General features: G+C 36.4%; 5 protein-coding genes across 5 annotated transcripts in view; 2 read left to right on the top strand and 3 right to left on the bottom strand.

Moving 5' to 3' along the window:
* Positions 1 to 4,841: 4,841 nt before the first annotated feature.
* LOC108554113 (uncharacterized) lies at positions 4,842 to 15,365 on the top strand. The gene is made up of 23 exons (XM_017909279.1): positions 4,842 to 5,010; positions 6,627 to 7,025; positions 7,165 to 7,328; positions 7,588 to 7,714; positions 7,841 to 7,993; positions 8,210 to 8,603; positions 8,746 to 9,062; positions 9,228 to 9,336; positions 9,595 to 9,697; positions 9,789 to 9,972; positions 10,129 to 10,214; positions 10,317 to 10,493; positions 10,631 to 10,790; positions 10,903 to 11,052; positions 11,229 to 11,400; positions 11,541 to 11,681; positions 11,897 to 12,089; positions 12,247 to 12,418; positions 12,535 to 12,805; positions 13,481 to 13,492; positions 13,826 to 13,976; positions 14,073 to 14,502; positions 14,614 to 15,365. The coding sequence occupies exons 2-23, from the start codon at positions 6,746 to 6,748 to the stop codon at positions 15,045 to 15,047; spliced, it is 4,380 nt and encodes a 1,459-aa protein (XP_017764768.1). The 5' UTR covers positions 4,842 to 5,010; positions 6,627 to 6,745; the 3' UTR covers positions 15,048 to 15,365.
* A 1,735-nt stretch (positions 15,366 to 17,100) lies between these two features.
* On the bottom strand, positions 17,101 to 17,952 carry LOC108554091 (uncharacterized). The gene is made up of 3 exons (XM_017909235.1): positions 17,884 to 17,952; positions 17,526 to 17,776; positions 17,101 to 17,284 (listed from the first exon to the last, which is right to left on the bottom strand). The coding sequence occupies exons 2-3, from the start codon at positions 17,774 to 17,776 to the stop codon at positions 17,101 to 17,103; spliced, it is 435 nt and encodes a 144-aa protein (XP_017764724.1). The 5' UTR covers positions 17,884 to 17,952.
* A 2,110-nt stretch (positions 17,953 to 20,062) lies between these two features.
* On the bottom strand, positions 20,063 to 20,770 carry LOC108554092 (uncharacterized). Its single transcript, XM_017909236.1, is given in 4 exon segments — positions 20,063 to 20,154; positions 20,262 to 20,551; positions 20,674 to 20,725; positions 20,727 to 20,770. Coding segments are annotated over 4 exon segments (468 nt in total). The 3' UTR covers positions 20,063 to 20,072.
* Positions 20,771 to 21,622: 852 nt separating this feature from the next.
* On the top strand, positions 21,623 to 23,314 carry LOC108554073 (coiled-coil domain-containing protein 65; the record flags this gene model as incomplete). Its single annotated transcript, XM_017909209.1, has 6 exons — positions 21,623 to 21,771; positions 21,850 to 22,139; positions 22,343 to 22,465; positions 22,528 to 22,761; positions 22,833 to 23,050; positions 23,126 to 23,314. Coding segments are annotated over 6 exons (1,203 nt in total), but the record flags the coding sequence as incomplete, so codon positions are not given.
* A 43-nt stretch (positions 23,315 to 23,357) lies between these two features.
* Positions 23,358 to 25,534, bottom strand: part of OstDelta (oligosaccharide transferase delta subunit) — a 5,118-nt gene continuing 2,941 nt past the window's right edge. Inside the window, exons 9-12 of the mRNA XM_017909208.1 lie at positions 25,321 to 25,534; positions 25,012 to 25,224; positions 24,515 to 24,686; positions 23,358 to 24,234 (exon numbers count right to left, since the gene is read on the bottom strand). Of these exons, the coding sequence (XP_017764697.1) occupies positions 24,092 to 24,234; positions 24,515 to 24,686; positions 25,012 to 25,224; positions 25,321 to 25,534 (742 nt within the window). The 3' untranslated portion in view covers positions 23,358 to 24,091. The remainder of the gene's footprint in view (positions 24,235 to 24,514; positions 24,687 to 25,011; positions 25,225 to 25,320) is intronic.

Genomic DNA, 25,534 nt, shown 5'->3' with positions numbered 1-25,534 from the left:
GTGAGATTAAAAGGTATGTTGTATTCCTCCTCTAAATAGATATTAATATCATTAGTCAAAATCAATCGTCCTCCTTAATGTGTCGAGTTTCAGAATCCTGGTGCTGAGGTGCGTAAAGAAAAGAGAAAAGTTCAAACAAAAGCAGTCCCAAGAATGTATGGCAAGGACATGCTAATATAAGAATTATTCCAGAGATGGAGAATCCACGCTTGTTAATAGGTATAAAAGTTAAAGATAAATTGAATATAGAGTGCAAATGTTCTATTAAGGCACCGGTGTGTAAAAATATCTGTAGGAATTTAGAAACTATAAAAGGAGCAGGAATAATGAGGCTGTGGCGCGTGCGATTCTTTGGGCCAATAAAGCTAATGTTAGAAGGAGGTAGAAGGTACGTCTTACCTGCTGATCCTTATTTAAGAAAACAACTATTTTCTTTGCTCGTTTGTAAATGTCTAAACATTTAATATGAAATATTTTTAACCCAGGATTTTTTTTATTATAGGTCACTTACAAACATGAGTAATATTTATATGCAAGAGCCAACCGCTAAGGGTAAAGTAATAAGTATCCTTTAATAATACTTCCATGGATTGTATAACTGTTTTTAAAAATTTAACAGATATACCATATTTACTTTCTAAATTTCCATATTAATTTATTCAATAATTTCTAATTTCAATTACAATAACGAATAATAAATTTTTATTAATTTCATTTTAAAAGTATTTTAAATTAATCAATCTAATATATTTCTTATAACTAGGTTCGAATGAAAACAACTGTTGGTGATGTTCAGTTACAATTATCTGCGAAAGAAACTCCAAAGGCATGTAGAAATTTCATACCATTATGTATGGAAGGATATTAGGGTGACGCTATATTTCATAGAATTATCAAAAGATTCCTAACACAAGATGGTGATTCCACAAGTGCAGGACAAGGTGGTAAAATACATGGAGAACCGTTTAAAGTCCGACTATATTTAAAAATTAAACGACTCCCTTTTTTATTCAAAAATAATTATTGGATATACATGTTTTAGGACAAATTTCGTACTAGATTACGTTTTTGTCCACGAGATTTAATTGCTATGGTTAATGCTGGAGAAGATGACAATGGTTCCCAATTCTTCTTTACTCTTAGTTCTACGCCAGATTTACAGAATAAACATACAATCTTTGGTAAAGTTACTGGAGAAACTATATATATCACGCTTAAACTGGAAGAAGCACTTGTAGATGAGGTAAATTTTATGTTTACAAGAAAATATATCAAGAATTGATATAAATATAATATTATCTCTCTTTTGTAGACTCATAGACCACTTTAACCTCCAAGGTGGATAGAAACTATAATATTGAACGATACATTTTCTCATATTATACCAAGAATAATAGTATAGAAACGTGAAGAAGTAAAGGACAGTTCAAAAACTAAAACGGCATTGGTAAAGTAAAAATCGTATATATTTGCAAAATTTAGCCCTCACAGTATTGTTCTTTGCAATGAAAAATTTTGTTACAGAGATTTCAATCTTTTATCATTTGGTGAAGAAGCAGAGGAAGGTGAAGAAGAATCTGTGAAATTAAATAAAGAGATTAGTGGTAAGAGCAAATCAGCTCATGATCATTTAACTGATCCAAAATTAAGCTCGCAACAAACTGTTCAACCACCTAGACTTACAAATAAAGGAAGGACGCAACATCGCAGTAGCTATTGAGAAAGCGACGCCGAAGTAAAAGCTCCAAAAGAATTACAAGTTATAAAGAAAGAGAAAGAGTTAGTTATAAATAGGTTGTTAAAAGTAGAAATTTTTATTGATTGTCTCATATTTATATTTTCAGAGCAATGAAGAAAGGATAAAAAATAAAATGAAAGTTACAAGAAAAAAACCGAAGAATTATGTCGTCAATAATTATCGTGTATATGTGAAACTTTCAAAGTGAATAAAATGTATCTAAGCATAAAACCATCCTAGTTTCATTTTCTTTTTAGCAAGAACAAAATTACTCGCCTTCATCTGTGACTTTATGTTCGTCAGGCTTTTAAGAGAATAAAGAGAAGGGAGCATCTCCTCTCGATCCTTGTCTATCACGACTTCGTTTTTTTTTTCGACTTATTTTTTCGAATTGTAGTAATTAAGGCTATATATGTATATATATAGTTACATAATTTAATACATAAGCATTATCAATTCCTTGATTGTATATTCTTTTAAAAAATTGAATAACCGCACGGTTATAAACGTAAGATAGCATTATTCTAATATAGAAAATTAAGTTTCTAAATTTATAGAATTTGTTATAAACGCGAATTTTATCTTATTTTAGTATGGCTGATGACTGATGAGGCATGAGGATCCCCTTGCTTAATATCAATTTTACCTATTATTCCCTTTTTTAACTTTAAAATGTTGCTTTATAAACTTCTATGTTAAAAGCTATCGTTACGTGTAAGTAAATGGCTTTTTTCTATGAAAAAATAATTGTACATGTGTAAATTACAGTACATATTGTTATTGCAAATTATACAAAGCATATATTTACGATGAACTATGTAATGACTATTATAACCGGTTTACAAATCCTTGGCAAATCGACCGAGATCGTGAATTTACGTTTGACCACGGGCAAGGGTACCGTCGGTTCATATAGGTACTTTACGGTCGCAGGACACGTCGGTTGCTACTCGGCCGTGGTAACGTTTACATCGAAACTTGAACCTAATTAATTAAGCCGAAATTAACTTATTTATCTATTTTTCACTTCTAATAGTTGATTTAATTAATTTATTTATGTTTAACGTTTAATTAATCATTAAATTTACTTAATTATTATTCACTTTCAATTATTTATTTAATTAATTAATTTATTTTTCTTTTTTAATGACTTGTCCAATTATTTATTTATTTTTCACGTTCAATTATTTATTTAATTTATTTATTTAGTTTTAACTTTTAATAATTTATCCATTTATTTATTTTAAACAAACTTTTAACAACTTAATTAATTATTTATTTACTTTTACTTTTTAAAAATTCGTTTCACTTACTTAATATATTTATTTATATTTAACATTTAACAATTTATTTACTTAATTTATTTACCTTAATATTTAATTATTCATTTAATTATTCATTCATTTTTTATTTCTAATTATCTATTTAATAATGAAATAAATATCGCATGTTTTATTTTTGTACAATGGCACTCGTGCAATATATATTTCTGTGATATATTTGTTGGATGAAGCTAGAGCTTTTTTTCTACACTACGTATTAGAATGTCAGTTGAAAAAATGTGCAATTTCTATTCTAAAGAGAAATTTCTACTTGTTCATTTTCAGTCATTGTCATGGTTGTTTGACGAGATTTTTATAGAATACAAGTAAAGGAAAGTATTGCCCTCGGAGTAGTTTGGAAAATCAATGTAGCAGTTTGATTATTTTCAAATTATTAGACATGTTGCTTCGATTTTGCAATTACTCGTATACGTAGCTAAAGAAAAGTTTGTTCAAATATGTAGAGACTATGGTGGTGGTAAATAATAAAACTATTTATTAGTAATAGAATAATAATGGATTAAGAATGTATGGTGAGGATTAAGCATACGAATTTAGATATGAAATACAACTTAAGACTACAACTCAACTCAACAACACAATAACAACTCAGCCAGTTACAACTAATGGCTCAGAACTAAAATGCAACTAAACAACTAACAACTAATAATCCCTGTCTACACAACTCTGTTCTGATCACTGCCAAGACTCGTCCTAAAAACTGTTGGCTTCACGCCGATGCACCCTTATTTAAAACCATACACTCTATCCTTTTTCATACCCATGCTCTCTTTCCGAATCACTCTTTTGTCACGCACTTCTTACAGCCTTGCCCTCAGCGGATCACGTAGCCCGTTACACTTGCAACTTGTTAGACGCATTCCTAGACACTCTTCACTTGCAACCGATACTTGCATAAACATCCCGTCCACACGATCCTTGCGCTCGGTCATTCATCCTTCCGCACGCACTCCAGATAATACCCTGAACGCTGAAGGCAAACCCAAGTTTATTATCCTGAGTTACTACAAATATAATAACAGGCTTTACGTGTCTACATTCTGGTTGAAGATATGCTTACCTAGCTTTTCACTTTCGGGAAAATGACCCAGCCGAAAGTATAATAATAGGCTGAAATTTGGACATTGCACGGCCGAATCGTAAGATGACGGAAATAAATGAAATAGTTTGTATCGTTGCTCAACTAATCCATCACCGAAAGCTAGTCCAAAGCTATTCCTTCCTTTTGCTACGAACGATACTGGTCTATCTCGTAATGCTAAACGGCTATTCAACGCCGATATGAAATTTTGCTCGCGCGTAAATCCTTTTTTTGTAATTTAATTTTAATTATCAATATTAATTTTCGATAGATTCTGAAACTTTTGCCCTGTGAGTTAGTTTGTTCTGGATACATCTGGATACATCTGGATACATCTGGATCAATTGCATCTTTTTCAGTTCAATTACATATTTTTCAAGTATGATGATTGTCGTAAACTTATCGTGTTCCGTAATAACGATGACATGTATGGAATGGAGGATGAATCGCGACTGATACTGGGCACTGTGCGGGCTCGCGTTCTAGCTGGATTCGTTCCCCGGGACGAGCGGTCTCGGTACCTCGTGATAACGTCACTTGGAGCATGTGTAGAACGGAGCAATTCGACTTAGTTCGATACCGGACGCCGAGGCGTTCGGGCCGTCCAGAACGTTTGTGCTTGTTGGATTGATCAGATTTGCTTTTTTCACGCGCGTTTTATTTCTCTGGTCAAGTAAACGTAATCGAGTTTTGCAAGATAATAATAAAGTAACTTGGTTGTTGGTTGTTCGCGATATGCGTATTTTGAAACTATTTTCGAAATCGCGCATCCCCTTCTGGTATATATGCAAACAGAAAGAGGGAGAACTGCTTCTTCTCTGTTGTTCCTCGTCACGGAGAGCGAAACGGTAAGATGAAATTTGGATTGTACCTAACTGTACCTATCAACGTTGTTGATACACTTGCGCTTTCAAATTTACACAATTGCAATTTTATTTTCTTCGATACATGGAATTTTGTGTTGAGCTTGCTGCTTTCTGATTTTCAATGAATTTCATTCGACTGGAAATGGCAGTATTTTTTCATATGCGATACGTAATCGAATACAGACGTTTCTAGTACTGTTTGTTAGAAATCAGTTTCATCGCTGGTAACTGGACCAATTTCGAGAAAATATGCGGAAATAAATAATTCGTGAGACGAATTACACCGTTTCGGGAAAGAAAATTCGGCAATCATCGAAACGATTAATGGTATGAACTCGAACCTAATTGCTTTTCTTCGTTAGTCGAATCTGCGATTGTTCACTGATAATTTATAATTATAGGGAATGCGTGATAGCAACGGTAGAAAATTGTTTGTAAATATTTTTAGCATCGTTAAGTAATAAATGTAGTGGAAAATGTTTACAGTAAATTAATCTACCGTTATTAAACTATACACCTTTTTGTACGAAAAGATTGTGCACGCTCTAATTGTTGCTGCTTACCCTATCCTGTATAATAGATGGCAATATTTTCGCGCGTGTCCGATAGTTGACCATAAATAAGTTTGCCCCTATAATGCGGGAGAAATAAAGAAATAAAGAAATAAAGAAATAAAGAAATAAAGAAATAAAGAAATAAATAAATAAATAAATAAATGAACGAAAGAATGAATAACTAACTGATTGAATGAATGAGTGAATGAATAAATATGTATGAATGAATATATAAATAAATGAGTAAATAAATAAATAAATAAATGAACGAAAGAATGAATAACTAACTGATTGAATGAATGAGTGAATGAATAAATATGTATGAATGAATATATAAATAAATGAGTAAATAAATAAATAAATAAATGAACGAAAGAATGAATAACTAACTGATTGAATGAATGAGTGAATGAATAAATATGTATGAATGAATATATAAATAAATGAGTAAATAAATAAATAAATAAATAAATAAATAAATAAATAAATAAATAAATAAATAAGTTAGTAAGCAAGCAAGCAAGTAAGTAAGCAAGTAGGTAAGTAAATAAGTAAATAAATGAATAAATGAATAAATGAAGAAATGAATAAATGAATAAATAAATGAATAAATAAATAGAGGAAGAGTAAAGGCGTTTAAAAGGAGAGAAATGAGGAAGAAAATATAGGATTCCGTAACGCGTCTAACCGTGGTATATCCATCGTATCGAGATCAATGATCGATACATGATATTTCAAATGTTACGTATTGTTGGTAGTTGCACTATTCTACAGACAAGGAATAGTGTTAGGTGGTGAGGGGCAGGAGATATTAATTAGTACTAGTAAGAAATATAAAGCTGTTTGAAATTCTATCTGATTCGTATGCGTTATGCGATATCGAGACAATCAATTATGGCACGTAGAATAAGATTGATATTTTGTTGGGAGAAATTTCAGTTGGGTAGAAGGGAAGGAAAGGGAGGGGAAAATTTGTCTTTAAGATATAAACGCGATCTGAATCGGAAGCTCTGCTTATAAGCAACCGTTTTACCTTGTGCACAGTGAAGATACTAAGAGAAGACGAATACGGAGACAAATAGATACGGGTCAATAGGCTAGCGGCCGAGAGGAAAGTTGAACGAGCAAGCTACGAGGCGGAGGGTAAACAGGGTTACAGGCCCATGGCCGGGAACTCTTTTTGCTGGCTTTGGTCGTGGATCTCGATCATGATCCTGCCCGGGTGTTTACTTTTTTCGAGTGGCGAGCGAATACCATGCGTTCCTTACTTGTCGGATACAACCGAGGAATATCGGAATGAAAGCCAAGCGGAAGTAATGCTTTTCTTAAGAGAACATTGCAACGACGACGAGATGGATAATACCACTGATGTAGCTGAAAATATACGATATTATTTTGATCAATATAATTTCGACGTTCAAATCACCGTTATACCCTTGTCGCGTAAGTATCCGCTGTTTCTCTATTTCTATAGAGTTGGTCATTTCTATAGAGTTGTTGAGGCATTGTGAATCAGTGTTATTCCAATTATCTGATGATTGAAACGTAAAGAACCAGAGACACTACCATTTTGTTTCCCTAGTGTCATGCGAAACAAAAACTTGGGGCCTCGATGCTCTGTTACGTGTACTTAGTGAAAGAAGAGCGAAAGCTCTCGTAGCTGTTGTTGATTCGCCAATGTGCGAGGTTACTATAAAACTCGCGCATCTCTGGAACATGCCGTTATTTACATGGACTTGCCCTTTGGTAAGTAAATTAGACCAGTATGTACATACGTGTATATACGTCTGTGTATAGACATATGCGTATATGCGTTTGTATGCATACACAGGTGCATGCTTTTTTCCTCTCATTCGACCTGACCCCGTTCGACCTTGTATGCATATTTACATGTTATAAATGTGTGTGCGTGTGCGTGTGCGTGTACGTGTGAGTAATAATAAATGCGAAGAAACATTTTGCCGGATAATAGCCAAGTGAAAAATCAAGATTGTCGTTATTTCAGAAAGACTACGATGAGAGACAACTTTCAACGATCGTTAGGCTGTCTCCGTCGTTACCTACAATAGCAAAAGCTCTTGCAGAGATGCTGATGCATTTGCATTGGAGAACGGTAGCGATAATAGGAACAGGTAAATATCATTTCTACGTTTCTCCTTATCTGATTGTCTAACGTTTAGATTGATTAATTTTACGTGTATACGTGAACGGAATATAGTCGGGCATGAACGTGTAAATTGGTAAATTCGACTTTACAGATCGCGAACCATGGATAAGCCTCGAGAGGGCACTCTTAAACTCTTTGCAAAGTATCGGAGCCGTGGTGCGAAGACGCGCGGTATTACCGCAACGAGCTTCTTTCGAACAAATACGAAAAATTCTTCGACCTGTTTACAATGTTTCTCGTAAAGGTGAATATCTCGTGTCTCTTCTATTCCCTTTCGTTTCTCCTTTAATCCGTACCATTCTGATTTATCCATATCGATTCGTCCCGATTCGTCCCGATTCGTCCCGATTCGTCCCGATTCGTCCCGTTTCGTCCCGATTCATCGTTACGCTGACGATAAAACAGTGTGACACGGTAGGATTTATCGTGTCATATATTGTACCTTTCGATTATTACGCAGTTACAGTGCTATGTCTACCCACGTCCGACGAAGACGGACTAATGACTCGTGCATTGTCCGAAATAGATATCGCACAGCAATCCTCTAATTCCATATGGAATTCTATGACTGTGATTGTTCATACGGAAGACGACGATCTCTTCCTACCAACCAGGAACACGTCCTTTTCTCATTTCGATTTAGCAACGTCCATTTCACTTGCTACATTGTCATCGTCCAATTCGTCCGATATACAAGATGAAGCGATTTTTCATAACTACGATGATAACGTGACGGCAGACGCGGAACAAGTAGAAGGAAATAAATGGAAAAGAAATAATCGGTTTTTCCCGCCGAAAAACTTGAGTTCTACGTTTTTAGAGAGGCTACTGACAATAACACCGCTCGATTGCAGGTATCGATATAGGCTGAAGCTTTATCCTTATCCTTTATCCTTTATCCAACAAAGATGGATAATTGTGTATACGAAATTATAATTAGATATAATATTATCGATAATTATAATTAGACAGTTTAACCTTAATAACTGTACACAGATATAACGTGGACAAGGTATTCGAGGGTGTAGAAAGTTACATGGTACCGACATTGATGGATCATTTGAACGAAACTCTGAATATATTAATGAACGACAACTCTAGTATAAATGCGTTTAATAACAAGATTTATACATACGTTATGCTCGATTGGCGTGTCGATATTTGGAAACCTATAATGATCACTGTGGAGGAACACGAAAAGCTCTTCATTCGAAAGTTATCCACAAACGCGGTGGCGTTTCGCAACGTAAACGACACTGATATTCCAAAATGTAACGTTGACACGAACGGGATCACTATTGTCGATTGCGCAGGTAAGAAAGCTAATTATCCAGGTATATGCACATATGTATATGTGTGTATAATAGGGAGGCAAACTTTGGCTACTCTCTGTCGTTATTCTATTTTAATGCTATGGTAAATTTACCAATACAATTTCCTTGCGATTTATTCATTTGCAAAAATGTTTTCTTTCACAGGTACGTACACCTCTGGCGAATCAGTCTTTCGCATTACGCATATCGTGACTATCGTTCTGGGATCGCTCTTACTTACCGTACTCGCCATATCCATCGCAATGTTGATCAGGTAAGGAATCGATTTGTCAAACTTTTGCGTTGCATGAACAGCATTCATTAGTCGAATACGTGCATTGCTTTAACATCATCATTCATTGCAACGGGGTCGAAGTATCGAAAGAAATGTTGAGATGCAAAAATGAAAGACGATGGATCTTTGATACATTTTACTACCTCGTTTGCCCCCGAAGCAGCCTGTAATTCAACTTCATTGCAGTTATAAATGTAGTCGTTATAACGATAACGTAATCGAAATACTCAACTGTAGGAAAAAGTTACTTAAGAAGAGAATGTCCAAGGGTCCGTATAAAATCATTTTGACTACGTCGGATTTCGTATTTCCTCAAGTGCCTCAAGTAGACTCTAGAAGGGTAGGTTAAAAAGTCAAATTAAGTTATATGAATACGTTCTTTGAAAATCAATACGTCTCGGTACATAGAGATAATTGAGATAATTGTACAGGTGGATGAGGGTATCGAAACAATGTTATGCTGTTGGTTGCAACAGTTGCAAGAATTCGGTGGGCCCGAAGTAGAAAAGCCAGACTTACTTCAACTAGGAAGCGTGTCATCGCTAAAACCATGTTTACGGACTAGCACGGGAAATTTAACGCGTCACAATTTTTTCAAAGATCCACGTGCATCCTCCAATATATATATATATATATATATATATATATATATGTATATTCCATCGAATATATATACATTGGATATATACATTGGATTATACGATCGCTGTGAACGGGCCGCCGATTACTACTACGATTACGACAATCGTGTAATCCTGTTGATACGTGTTGATCAGGGTGATTTTGTGCAACTGAAAGAATTGTCGACCCAGGGCACGTTCGAGTTGAAAAGCAAGACTATGGACGTACTAGTCATGGTAAGGATAACATTCTGATGGAGGATGTTAGGCTTTAAAAAGAAGGAGCAAGACGAGAGGAGACATGTTTCACACTTTCCGTTAATATTTTCGACATTATAGATTCATGGACTACGTCACGAAAACCTGAATCCCTTGATCGGATGTTTAAACGAGCCGACAAGACCGTGCCTTGTTTACGAATATTGTTCAAGAGGATCGTTGGAGGATGTGCTAGTGCAGGACGAGATCAAGCTTGATTGGTCCTTTAGATTATCATTTCTTACCGATCTTGTACGGGTAAATAAAAGGTTATATCGTCGTATGACGTATCATCGACGTATAATTAATTCGAACGTAGAAAGATAGTAGAAGAAGAGGGAAAAGGTGTCATATACGATGTATATGAATGTATATGTATGTATGTGATTTTATAGGGCATGAGATACCTTCATGGTACGCCGGTGCGTGTACACGGTTATCTTACTTCGCGCAACTGCGTGATCGATGCTCGCTGGGTACTCAAGGTAACCGATTACGGACTGCCCATTTTTTACGAAGCCCAAAATATCGTACCTCCGACAAAGACGGCTAGAGGTATGACGTTTGGATGGATTTTAACTCGTAACTCGTAATAAATGCACCCTTGCAAGAATCGAGTATCCTCGAGTAGTGGAGATTTGAAGTTTTACAGATCTCATACTTTCAGATCTTTTATGGACGGCGCCCGAATTGTTGAGGCAACCGAATGTTGGCAAAAAGGGAACACAAGCTGGAGATGTTTACAGTTTTGGTATTATCATGCAGGAAGTAGTGGTTCGTGGGGAACCATTTTGTATGCTTGCTTTATCTCCGGAAGGTAACGAACGAGAATCCTATGTAAAGATAAATATTATATTACCCTAACCTCGGATCGATCTAAATCCATCTTATAAGATCCTATAAAATGTTCTTATCCTATAAGATGTCTGAGGTAGAAAGCTGGAAAGAAAGAAATTCCAGCAGGAGATTGCAATGAAATTTATGTCATCGTAGACATTATCGAAAAGGTGATGAAACCACCGCCACTGATTAGACCATCCGTGAGCAAAGGAGCTGCACCACCGGAAGCGATAAATATTATGCGTCAATGTTGGGCAGAAGCAGCGGACATGAGACCGGATTTTAACGACGTTCATGATTTATTTAAGAAGCTTAATCACGGAAGGTATTTTATTCGGTTTATCCTTGTCCCCCTTTATAAAAATATCCAACAAGTGCAACACACTTGTCCTTGGTTCCTCGATACTTGTGCTGCCAAAGGGAAAAGTTAATTAACACAGCCTCCTTTGTTAATTCTGTCCGTAGAAAAGTCAACATCGTCGACACGATGTTTCAAATGTTGGAAAAATATTCCAACAATCTAGAGGAGTTGATACGCGAGCGCACGGAACAGCTAGATATGGAAAAGAAGAAAACGGAACAATTATTGAATCGTATGTTACCCAGGTAAACGGACGTGTCTCTTTCCTTCTTCGCTTATACTTTTTCTCTCCATCTATTCCATGCATCCCGTGTATTCCATGCATCCCGCGTATTCGTGTATTCGTGTATTCGTGTATTCGTGTATTCGTGTATTCCTATCCTAATCTAATATTGATAATTACTTTAATGTAATTATTCGATAATTATGAGCAATTATTAAAAGCAAAACAACATTTTAGCTCTGTTGCGGAAAAATTGAAATTGGGTATGCCGGTGGATCCTGAAGAATTCCGAGAAGTAACGATCTATTTTTCGGACATTGTTGGTTTCACCGCTATATCTGCACATTCAACTCCGTTCCAAGTAGTTGATCTTCTAAATGATTTATATACCTGCTTCGATGCCACGATTAACGCGTACACTGTCTATAAGGTGATGAAACAGATGCAATATAGGCGGTACATATAATTATTAAGAAACAGAATCGATATTAACGCGAATTGTTAATTAATAACGAATTGTAAAGAAGAAAGGTGATCTATTAGCGTGAAACAGGCGTTTCATCTTTACTTTCTATCTTTACTTTCAGGTAGAAACTATAGGAGACGCTTATATGGTCGTGGGTGGTTGTCCGGTAAGAATACCTGATCACGCTTCTCAAATAGCTACAATGGCTCTCGATTTGTTGCATCAAAGTGGAAAATTCAAGTTGAGACATCTGCCAAAAACTCAACTGAGGCTTCGGATTGGCCTTCATACCGGTTAAGTATCATACCATCTATCCTTTACATACTTGCCTTTAACGTAAACGTTGCCAATTATATTCGTTAGGATATGAAACTTGGTTAGGATTGAAACTTTGATTGCAATATCGTAGGACCATGTTGCGCTGGTGTTGTGGGCCTGACAATGCCGCGATATTGTTTATTCGGCGATACCGTTAATACAGCATCGAGAATGGAGTCTACCGGTGCACCATGGCGTATTCATATTAGCCAAGCGACGAGAGATCGACTGACTCAGGTGGGTGGATATCAGATCGAATACCGTGGATCGACAGAAGTTAAAGGGAAAGGAAAGATGCCTACTTATTGGTTACTAGGGAAACAAGGTTTCGATAAGGAACTTCCAACACCACCGTCACTCGGGTAAGCCTTTATACTTTACCTACGCGTATATTTTCTAATTTCTCTTTCCGTTGCAAACTTACTACTACTACTACTACTACTACTACTGCTACTACTACTACTACTACTACTACTACTACACACACATACACACACACACACACACACGCGCGCACGCGCTCGCGTATTTCTATCAAAAGTCTGCGAAAAGACCAAGTACTTTGCACATTGATATTTAATTATTATATAAAAATTAATATAAATATAATGATAATTAATCCCTTCGTACCAACTATTCTATTCGTTCTCTATAGAACGTATTTTCTTCGATCGATCCTATCGATCCGATCGATCGTGATCGTTAGGCATTGTTACCGCGAAATATCCTATTCAATTGCTTACCAATACCGACATTTTACCATCTACATATATGTAGCGTATACATACGTAGGTGTATACCATTTCGCCTCCTTTCACCTCCTTTCGCCTTCTTTCAAAGAAAGAGCCTCCTTTCGGCTCTTTTCGTCCTCTTTCGCTTCTTTTCACCTCATACCGTGAAATTTTCAACGGCCAATCGCATGGTAAAGTTCATTGCATCTGCATCTATACACTTTGATTTGGTAGATCTTCATTCGAGCTGTTTGCTTTTCAGATTTTTAATGCTTTTATCTGTTGCCATACTGCCGCCATCTCCAGGGAAAACCATGGGTAAGTGAAATCGGTAAATGCGATAATGTAACAGTGAAAAACGGTACACTACGTTTTACTTGCCTATGCAATTGGAACGATCGTCCGTATTACGTGATGACTTTCGAATAAGTTGAAATTTCGAAAATTTCTTTAGTACGGGTATACAAGTATATGTAAAGGAAAAACAAAGGAGCATTTAGATAGATTTATTTCCATGATAATTAACATACGTATACAGGCGTATACGTATGCGCGTACGTACTAAGCGATCCTTCCTAATGTTGTTTAATAAAAGAATCTAGATAATGACTAACATTTCATATTTGACCATTGTCAATTTCCACACCTAAGGCTGAACGAGAGTCTAATTTTGGAGAATTTAACGAACAAAGAAACCATCGTATCATCGGACGATAGTTCTCTCACGGTGGATTTGTCACGGAAAGATATAAAAGGAGATGAAGAAGAGAAAAATAATAATGGAAATCAGAACGTAAAGAGCGTAAAGAGCGTAAAGAACGTAATGAACGTAAAGAACGTAAAGAACGTAAAGAACGTAAAGAACGTAAAGAACGCAAATAACGTAAAGAACGTAAAGAACGTAAAGGAGGATGATATAGAGAAAAGTATGGAAAAGAGTACCGATACGTATACGGTTGCAGTATCCGTACACGATGAAAAAGTCCACGATTCCGATTCCTCCTCGAAATCAGCGATTAACATTCTAGAAGTTTTATCGGCAAAGGAAAAACAAAGCGAAAGAGAACACGGTGATACTAGTCTGGTGAACGTAACAAAAAGTACCTCCGGTGATACACAAGCATCTTTAGCAACATCCACCGCCTTTTATACGGAAACAACTATCCTTGGCGCATCTACCAGTTCCCTTACATCGATTTCCAGTTCAACAACGGTCCCTTATAGACCGGGACCGACGCGACATCGAAGAATAGCCGGTTATATCGATGAGAACGACTTGAGCACACCGTATAACCACTACAGATGTTTATCCCCGAATGAACATTATGGCAAGTCTCTTGTTCTCCGTATTATCGATCTTGATATTCGCATCCTGTTATTTCATCTTAAGTTATAAATGCAATTGTTCATCCATTACCATGTTATCGTTATTCTCTTAGGTGGAAGAACAGCAGGTTGTCGTTTCTTGAAACGGCAATTCAGTTTAGATCGTCCTGATGAAACTGCTTGTTCCGGATTCATCGAACAAGGTAACTACCAGCAGCAACTCCAACATCACCATCATCATCATCATCATCATCAGCAGCAGCAGCAGCAGCAGCAGCAGCAGCAGCAGCAGCAGCAGCAGCAGCAGCAGCAGCAGGAGCAGCAGCATCAGCACCAACAACAACAACTACAATCGCAACAGCAACAGCAACTATTACCGCAACAAAACTTGAATACAACAGCAAGACTTTATAAACAAAATAGCGCGGGCGCAGCAAACGATTTGGAACGTATCGAAGAAGTACCAACTACCCCAGCTCCTCTTCTTCAACATTATAGGCAGGCGGCATCTGTTTCTCTCTCTGTGGAATCCTTAACACTTCGTTGAAAAAGTATTAGCTTTCACTTGTTCGATATATCGGCCAGTGTGAGCGAATGAAACGAGCGAATGAAATTTCGCAAAAAGTATGACAATCGCCACGTATCCGTGAATCTATCAGATGTATTATCATACGATATTAAATTTATAAACGCGATAATAACCAGAGGACATACGGTCTATGCGAAAATGACGTTATACTTGTCTATTTCTCATTGTTTTTTCATCCATTTTGTAATGTCAATAATCAGATAGTCGACGAATAATTGAGCTCATTGTCGAACTACGATTTACACGAACAATCGCGAAGTATAGGGAACGGTTTATACACCCATTATCGCGGATGACAATCTCTGTTACACAGAAAATATTCCTTCATATACGATTCTCGTATTATACTCTATTCGTAGAAAACGTGTACAAACTCTATATCCGTATGCTTCTCCTGATTCGTATTTCTTCGGTAATTTCGAAAGAACGAGTACTATGTAATTATTCGATGTAAAACCAAATAATAAGTATTTGTGCATATAATGCACGATGCTTGAAACAAACGTTGTATCTTCAAAATCGTTCTTGATATCTTGCTAAAATACTTGGTATCGCGAAACACGTGGAGGAGAAAAAGCAAAACGACATCGCACGCGATTCGATATATTTTCAGTATATTAAAAAGGAAAGAAATCATTATTTTCCTCGTAAATGTTTACGACGCATCACCGTTTCCGACTCCTTGACAATAACCCTAAAACTTGAAATTCTCTCTCTCTCTCTCTCTCTCTCTCTCTCTCTCTCTCTCTCTCTCTCTCTCTCTCTCTCGCCCACACGTGCATACACACACACGCACACGCGCGCAAAAACAGAGGCGCGCGCGTGCGCCCACATGTACAGTAATATGTGTGACAATGAGATGAAATAGGCGGATTCTTGGGATTTAATATTTCGAAATCAGCAAGGAAATTAACGAACGGAACATGTAGAAGCGGAAAAAGACAAAAGAGAGCACGTACGAACGTGTTTTATGCGAATGTGCAATAATTTGTGTGTTAGATACATAAAGAAGTGTGCATAGCGCGCATAATGTATAAATATACGATTCGTAATATCATGGACATTCGCGTGAGGAAAATTTATTGATAATGTTCAAACACATGTCTCTGGCATCGCATTGCTCGTAACACGTAAGTACTGTAAGAAGAATTGCGATGAATAACGAGTTGTTTAAGTACGAACGTTTATTTAATGTTGCGCTCTTTAAATGTCATTTGACAAATAAACACCGTGCGATCATAACATTTTTTCCTTTTCTGTTCGAGCGATGTCGCCGGCGGGGGTTGAAATAGAGAGGGGCAAGAGGAGTGATTGCGGGATATAACGGTAAAGCGAATGAAACGACGTGATAGATCGATCTACGATAGAAGCCACGAATACCGTCATAAATGCACAGTGTACAGTGTATACCTGGATACCTGGAAGTAAAATTTGATCGATTAAAGAAGGAAAATGAAACATTTCTTTCACCTATATCTTTCCTTTTTCCGATCTTTTCCCAGGGCAAGTGTATCTTAATGGTACTTTCCCGATCAATAAAACAGCATGATAGCACGTATTTAAATCGCTTTATTCTATTGTAATACAATAAATCTCGAATTATGCTCATGTAAATGCGTAGAAATGCGTAGAAAATTATGTTGAACGATTTTTTCGCGAAAACAAACAAGTACGACACTTGGAGGTGTATAATCACAAACATTGCGTGCTCCTTTATATTATCGTATATTCTACATACATTGCACGTATATTTCCACTTACGATAATAATCGCTGTAATAAAGCTATAATAAGAGACGAGCATATTAAACTATTATTCCTGATGAATTTTACGATTTTGCGATCAACGGTGGATGATTTTACCAGGCGATTGCCTAGTGACTTTGACTAGTGGTTTTTAACGTTACCAGGCCCTGCATAGAAAGAGTAAGAGAATAGAAAGAAAATGGGTATGAAATTTGATTAATGTGCGAAAGACGCGATATTAACGTGAAAAACGACGTAAACCACGCTTACCCGTAAGGTAAAGGATCTTTGTATTCGGCATGGATCGGTTTAAACACTGAACTTGGCCTTTCGATTATCCTTTCAACGAAAATAGGTTTTTCAACGTATTCCACGTATTTCACGGCTGCTGGAGGAGGTGAGAGGTATACGTGATGAACTTGTGGAGCATTATAATGACCAGCTTTGTACCTGAAAATTCGTAATATAAGATAAATATAAAAACCCGATCCATGTTACATGTTACGTATAGGTTAGAAATTTCATAGAAATTGATAGAAATTGATAGAAATTGATGGAAATTGATGGAAATTGATGGAAATTGATGGAAATTGATGGAAATTGTTGGAAATTGATGGAAATTGATGGAAATTGATAGAAATTAGTTGATCCCATTGTATTATATCGTCGTATAGGTATAAACATTCCTTACCCTTTTGCAATACCTAGTCCAAAACCTAAAAGTCCTGCACCGATAAGCTTTTTCTTCAACAAAAGTGTCCTTTTTTGCCTATTTAGCGTATTAGACCCTGAATATCCATCATTTTCCACTTGCAAAATTGACTGATCGAAAATCGAAGAAGAAGGATTCTCGTCCAATGATAAGGTATTTTCTTCCGCTACCATACATGGTGCAATATAACAGCAAACGAGAGCAAAGACTGCGACGCTAATTGGATGCATCTATCGCGGTAACAAATTTACCTTTCTTATCAAATTATGACCGTGCAAAAGAGATGAAATAATTGTAATATCGCATAATATGGCTTGCGCATTTTTCATTATCTTACCGTTCTGATACGATATACCAAGTATCAAGCGTCTAGGGATAATCTTAAACGTACAGAGAGCGTTAACTCGTATGTCACTCCTCCGGGAGCCCCTTTTGATTTTATATACAGTTGCCTCTACCTACGAAACAACCAAGTCTCCCACCTATTCGAGTAATCCAACTTGCGTTAGTATTCCTGTTTAAACATCATAATCCGTTTTCACGTCCAACAACTTGCGACACAACTGTTACTGCCCCAAGATCGAGCAGATCGAGGAATCGCTAGTTTAAAGCGTCGGGTGTATACGATCTACTACTATGAATCCGGATCATTTATAGACGTCTGCTATTCGCTTCAAGCGGAAAGCGAAAATCGGTCAGTATAATTTTCAAATTATACGTAACAATTCGATCTTTCTCGCCAAATGAACACGGAAACGTACTTCCTTGATCAGACGTTTACCTAATGATAACGTGTAGTGGCTAAAGAAGGTGTTAAGCTCCAACAAAAATATAAAGTCTAGCGTAAATACAGCGGTACAAATTACGATAAAGGAGCAATTACCGAACACGATGGTGGACAATGAAATACACTATTTTTCAAAACGTTCAATTGATATTCAGATTTCGTGTTCACTTCTAACATGTTCGAATCGTCGTTAATTACATTTTTATTACGAACACGTTAAATTATATGGACAAACGTGTCTTGCGCAGTTAAACCTCCCGTTTCTTATGTTTATAAGAGAAACAGTGTATGCTGTTTAATCTTTCTCTTCTCTACCTTGTTACTGCTAACGTTAATCGCTTTATTCGAATCTTTCTTCAAATTTACAAATCCCTCGTTACACCGTCACAATTTAGGCATACTTTTACATATGGGACACAACCATGAAATTTCTACAATAAAATGTTATAGAATATCCTGCGCGTAAAAATACCTAACTAAAGGGATTATCAAATTTCGAATAGTTGTAATAGACGACATCGTTACCGATACCTGTATAAATATGATAATTCGCACGATTCGTTCTACGGCTGAATAAAAAGGAAATGTACACGCATCGCGAACGTCCGTGTCGTCCATATCATTTCGTGTGTGTGTGTGCGTTTGCCTAACTGTATTAGTTAGGCGTGTGTGTTTGCGTATCTATGATGATAATAGTTAAGGAGAGAACGGAAACAAGATCGATCGAGCAAATGTACTACGTACAATAGAATACGAAACACGTTACGTTCGCTGGTACGTAACAACGTACAATCGCACCTATAATCACACGTATCGAAAGTTTAATAGATGAATGTCGAATAGCAATGAACTCGCTATCATCGTTTTCGGCTTACATGCGTACATGCGTACATGCGTACATGCGTACATTCGCGAATGTTGAACGTTCGATGAACCAACACTGTACGCGTTAGGTAAGTGAACGATGACGGGGTGATGCGTGGTAAGAATCGTAATGATGAATAGCGAAAGGAAAAGGCTCTTGCAAAGGTATGGTAAGAGAAAAGGTTGCTATGAAATTTCTTTTCTGCTTTCGATACATTAAATCAAGGTTCCAACAATTTCATACTCCCTTACAGTGCCGCTTCCATGTCATTATGTATTCATCGGTGGAAATCTCTCTCGCAATATTTTTAACTGCGTGCTTTACCTGTTAACCGATTAGCCAAGAATCGAACCGGTTGCTCAATTTTTGCCATACTCGGCTTTTCGTATAGAATGTTTACCGTACCGACACGCCTGTCGAAATTGATTCAACGTATCTCGTACGTCACGAGTGAAACTCTTCCTTTCAAAAAGTCGAATCCTGTTTGATTGAAAATCTGCGTGCCAACTAAAAGCCAACTACCGAAAGATAATAATATCGTACAAGGAACAATGATATTAGGATAGGATATAAGGATAGAACGATCTTGACACATAACCATGAAAGATGTTTCATATCTACCTTTTTATTTTCATACGATTTATGAGATAATTCGCGTAACAAATTTTCAACTTTTAATTCTTTTACCTATATGCATACATATGTATATATAAGTTGCACACGATGCACCCGAGTAACGATGAAATGATTTCTTGCATTTGTTCTTGTAGCAATTGTCGCTTTTAGTTTTTATATAGTTTTAAGCGATTCACCTTCCATTAACGTCAAGTCGTTAACGAATATTCACACGCACAACTCGGGGAAATAATAATCGTTAGCCCCAACTTGAGTCAACGTAAGCGTATGGCGTATGTTGTTGGTAGCTCGCGTATCCACTTCCGTAACCACCGTTATAACTACAGATACATACAGAAGGGATCCGTTAAAATGACAAATAATGATAAATAGATTAATACGGGAACAAAAGGACATCGCGAAAGTGATGTTGCTTTAACATACTCACTATTTAGCTTTGTATAAACCTGCTCCAAGAACTCCAGCACCGACAAGAGCCTTAGCTCCAACGGCAGCGCCACCCAGTAAAAGTGCTTTCTTACCAATTACAGCTGCTCCCGCGAGCAAAGGCAATTTAATCAAGGGCGCTCTTTTTACACGAATAACTTTCCCTCCCTCGGTTTTATCCTCCTTATGTACAACGAAATCACCATCTTTCCCATACACGGTCGGAGATGAGGAATAAATCTGATCGACCAGCAATATTATCACCAGTGTGAAAAGATGTAGCGACTTCATCTAAAAAGCAGAAAGTAAACGAAATCGGAAACGAATTCGTCACGATTACAAAGGGAATAAAGGGAAGAAATTGCGAGAAAAAGAAGAGGAAGACGAAGGGGAGAATCAGAACGCGGACTAACCTCCACGAAATTTCTAGTTTCGTTACGAACGAAATATTCGAATGCTTGAAACCGTATGACTTTTATATATAAGAAACTCAGATTTTATCCCTTCCATATCGGTAACTACTACTCGTTGTTTTAAAACCGGAATTCGCAAATCTTCTCATCCTCGGCCTATTAGCAGATATCTTTACTTGGGCGTATCCCCTTCACTTCATCTCGTGGCACAGAACTCACCTTACGGATGGTTAAAATTGCTCTCTTTCTTTGTCTCTTCTTTTCCCCTCCCTCGCTCACTCTCAATGTCACAACTATCGCATATCACGGTTCATCTTGCCATAAGCGGAATGAAAATTTCGGTTTTAGACGGTTTGTCTATGACACGGTAAGAAATACATGGTCCATCGAAAATTCGAGAAAGAAAAGGATCGTGTGCCAATCATCGACTTTCGCTCAAATATACCATCTCCGATTTTACGACATTGAGAATCTTGGCTAATTTTTGATAAATCGTGCAAGAAGAAAAGTATCAGGTAGAATCCTTAAACAAAGGTAAAAGTGCGTAATCTAAATATAAATGTGTTATACGTAATCTAAACAACAGCTATTATATTAAATAATAGCCTATAACGATGTGTTCTTACCATTCTTATATACCGTGCATTTACATGACACGTATATTTGCCACACAATCAAATTTTTGACACGTTGCAAACTTTACTTCGATAACCGTTGAACGAATAGAATCATTGCGACGATTGACAAGAAATATCGAAGAACGATCGAATATCGAATGTCGAAATCGAAGATCTCGATTGAGATCGAGGAAAGAGAATCATCGTTCATTCGGTTAAGTACAGATGAACGTCCAATTGAGAGGATTATAATGATCGCTCGACTATACCGAGTCGAGTTGAAAAGAAGAGAAAATTTACAGGATTGCAACTAAAATTATACGACGAAATTTCGTGAACTTAAGCTCGGCAGTTTGAATACGGAACGTTATCGATATTTTTGGAGAGAAATGCTTACACGTGTACAAATGCCAGACATCTGGCGGAAGATTGAAATAGCTTGGCAGACCTTGGAACATGCTTTCGATTTCAAGGACTACAGGTACTGCTATGATACGACAAAATAATATAATCGATTGAAATTCATACATCATGGAAATTCCCTACATCTTCGTTGCAGCATCAGTTTATTATTGGACAGTTTGCAAGAAGCCGAACTTCAGCGTCGAACAGCGAACGGTGCCCATATAGAAATAATCGACCGATCGTTGAAGGCACACCAAGCCCGACTAACAAACGTTGATACGCTTTTCTATGGAAATATCAGCACAACGCTAGCCGATAATGTTTTCCAGTCCGAAAATATTAATTATTATCGAAATAAGAGAGAAATTGCTTTACGAAAAATCAATTTACTTAGAAATCGCCGAGACGAAAATACCTCAAATATCGCAACAAGTACTGCGATTAGTAAGATATATTTATCCATTTATCCATACTTCTCCACGCTTATATGCTCGTGGTTATGGCTTAGAAAATATCGAGAATCAAACGATTTTCTATAAAACCACTAACTGATTCTACTTATTTCTTGCCGAATATAAAGAAAACACGTTATTCTTCGCTCGATAATTTCACTCATTCTATTCTTTAACGCGTTACCTCGTTCTAAGGTAAAATCGACTCATTTGTCGAGGATAGAGAGAACGAGAAAAGGATAATTACAACGCAACTTCAGAAGAAACTTGAAAACCTTTGGAACCATTTGCGAAACCTTTTCTCTCACTACTATAAACGTGCGTAAATATCATAATTTCCATATTTTATTTCTCCTTTCTTTAATATTTCGTTCCAATAGGTACAGAAGATCGCCAAAAGGGTTATGAAACGATCAAGAAAAAGGATCAGGTTGATCAGCAAACGATAGCTCGACAACACCTACGAATCGCGATTCTTTTCGAAGAGATTGTGAAATTTCGCGGCAAGATTGCTTCTTACAAGAAGCAATCTGCCATTCAATTACAAGAAATTATACGAGAATCAAATTTCTTTTATAATATTTATCGAGAAACAAATGAGCGTTTCATTTCTGGTACATCATCCACCTAATTTATCCCAAACCGAAAAATCACCAATTATTCCGACCAACCACTCTTTTATTAGGTTATAAAAGAGATAAAGAAAAAGCAATGATAATGTCCAAAGAATACAACCGTAGTGTAAAATACATGGAAAGTTTAATGACCAAAGCTGAACGCATACACGCTTATATGCAAATTTGCCGAAAATACGAAACACAAGATGAAAAAATACTTCCAATAATGGATAGTTATCCTATGAGATTACCGACAATCGATAATGACATCCTTCCGCTTCAAATGGTTATATATAACTTTTCATCAGTCTACTAAATATGCGCATATAAATTACTACCTCTTTTTTTTAACTTTTCCTAGGCTATGAAAGACTTTCAACGTTCCATTCATTTTTGGCGTCGATTAGGCTTTGCTCGACTGATCGCCACAGAGCTGCGTATCAAAAGAAATCAGTTATTCGCACAAACGGATCATCTACGCAAATCTGTGAAACGATCTTTTACCAATCGGACAAGTCCGATATGTACTCCGTCGCGTATTAATGAATAAATAAAATGATTGTCTATTCAAAATTCGTTTATTACTACCATCCAGTACATGTATGGTGGATACCATCGAAAATCACGTTCTCACGCCTATCTGTTTTTAATCATATATCACGTATACGAGATCAAACGTTAAATTCAAATAAAGGATCAAAAATGTGATTATGTTAACTAGTAGTTAACAGTTAACTTACGTACTACCAAATTGCTTAATATCTCTACATATTACCATACAATCACAAAACACTGTATTCTCAAAGTCCAACGATTATAATCCAATACACACAGCAACCCGATGATTCGATAAGAATGCTAAATAAAGAATGCCAACCGACCTAATAGAATATTACCTATTGTTATATAGAGTATACCTTATATTATAGAATAATGTGTAACACGATCGATCGAATATTAGAAATACAGTATTTTCAGCAATTGTATCCTAGTTTGCATAAGATTCTATGCATTCACCCAACACGCGTATAGTAATAATAGTCGTACTTACAAGTGTATCAAAAAATACTTCGTTTCTAACAAATAAAATTTATAACAATTGCAGTAATTCGTTACAATCGCAAATTCAATTTGTTCGCATGTGATTACAATGGTAGATAGGATTACTATCGTTTCTATCAACTGAATGTTATACGCTACTATCGACGCGATAAACCTCATTTATTCTACAACACCGATGATAACAGGTTCGTTTACCAATTTCGCCGATATATCCTTTTCAATGCTGCCTGCCAAAGTTCTAACGGTAACATTCTCCTCTAATCGATTAACGTAATTTATGTTTATGTGCTATATGTGACAACATTTTATTGCCTGCAAGGAATGTAATAATACCAAGTCCAAGAAGATATCGAAGAGTAACAAACATGTTTAATTTTAACCAAAATATTCCGAAAAGTATGAAGATACCTGAAAAACAGAAAAAAGTAAGAAACAGATAAGTCGATTAAGAATTATTTACAAATCACATGTCATTACGCCGTCCAAGTGCCAATAAATTTGTCGTGAACAACGGGCTACAACTGCAACCTAATGTTTACACTTGTGAAAACTTCACCTTTTTTTTCTACGCCCAGGTAATTACAAATTAATCAAAAAGTCATAATTTGTCAAACATCTATGTATGGGCACACTCCATGTGACACATAATTCATCGATATTCTATACTAATTAAAGATAAAATACTTACTTCCCAGTCCAAGATGAAACGTAACAGCACTGATCGAAAATGGAAAGTTTGATATGTTCACTCCAAGTTTAGCCCACAAAATAAGCAATAAGAGAATTGGTGCTAAGCACAAACCGGTGAATAAGTTTGAAACAAATGCAGGAGGTCTCTTTTCGGGTTCGCGAAACATGTGCTGTAACGTATTAATATTACTATTAGTTAGATTCCTATTAATATCGAATATTTCAATATATTCGATATTCAAGAAGAACTTCAAGATTAGATGAATGTCCGTCGAAATATTCAAATGCAAACGCTCTTAATGATATTTGATTTAAAGAACCGAGAAAACATATCCGACGGCAATAATTCTTTTCCAATGTTAAGGAAGTGACAGAATAGCGAAGGGATTGCTGTCACTAACGAGCATTGGTTTGTATTAATCATACAATAATCTACAATTCGCAAAGATATACAATATGATGAAATATATGATATGTACATCTCATGCGTTATACCTTGATTTCGGCCTTAGTCGTGTAAACGTTGGATTTATATTTGTAAGAAACACTTTTATCTGCCCGTTCAGTCGAAGATGCTTCGGGAAACTTTAAATTGACTGTTGCTACTGCCCACTGGAATGGATTACTCAGTACTGCATCACCGATAATCATTTCCACATTATAGTCTCCGCTCTGATAATCGAAATTCGCTGCTGCAGTTCCTACTGGCTAAAGCAAAAAGTTAACCCGCGAAACAATTATACGAACAATATTAACGTCACTATATTAGTCGCTAAAACGATGAAGAAATAGGTGTATAACTACCATATCGAACTTGTAAAGATACGATGTATCTGCTTCGGCGACAAAAAGAATTTCGTGTCCTCTTTTACCATCATTTGTTATGGACGCGGAAGAAAGACGTACAAATGCTTGATGTGTGCGCATAGCTTTTTTGGTAGCATTATCCTTCAATAAAAATCGCATAACTAATTTTTGTTGAGAGTCGGCCTCGATCTTCTGTGAGAACTTCTCGGGA

This window comes from Eufriesea mexicana, unplaced genomic scaffold, assembly GCF_001483705.2.
Source record: "Eufriesea mexicana isolate 0111107269 unplaced genomic scaffold, ASM148370v2 scaffold16629, whole genome shotgun sequence".
Classification (NCBI taxonomy): domain Eukaryota; kingdom Metazoa; phylum Arthropoda; class Insecta; order Hymenoptera; family Apidae; genus Eufriesea; species Eufriesea mexicana.
Note: the sequence above shows the minus strand (reverse complement) of the source record. Positions and strands in the feature narration are given on the sequence as shown.

Bases quoted from the DNA above. Each gene is read 5' to 3' on its own strand.
- LOC108554091 (XM_017909235.1), bottom strand. From the start codon at position 17,776: ATGCATCCAATTAGCGTCGCAGTCTTTGCTCTCGTTTGCTGTTATATT. The intron at 17,285-17,525 runs GTAAGGAATGTT...ACGAATTTTCAG, and splicing joins GGACTAGGTATTGCAAAAGG to GTACAAAGCTGGTCATTATA.
- LOC108554113 (XM_017909279.1), top strand. From the start codon at position 6,746: ATGGCCGGGAACTCTTTTTGCTGGCTTTGGTCGTGGATCTCGATCATG. The intron at 9,337-9,594 runs GTAAGGAATCGA...ACTCAACTGTAG, and splicing joins TCCATCGCAATGTTGATCAG to GAAAAAGTTACTTAAGAAGA. The intron at 10,215-10,316 runs GTAAGGATAACA...TCGACATTATAG, and splicing joins CTATGGACGTACTAGTCATG to ATTCATGGACTACGTCACGA.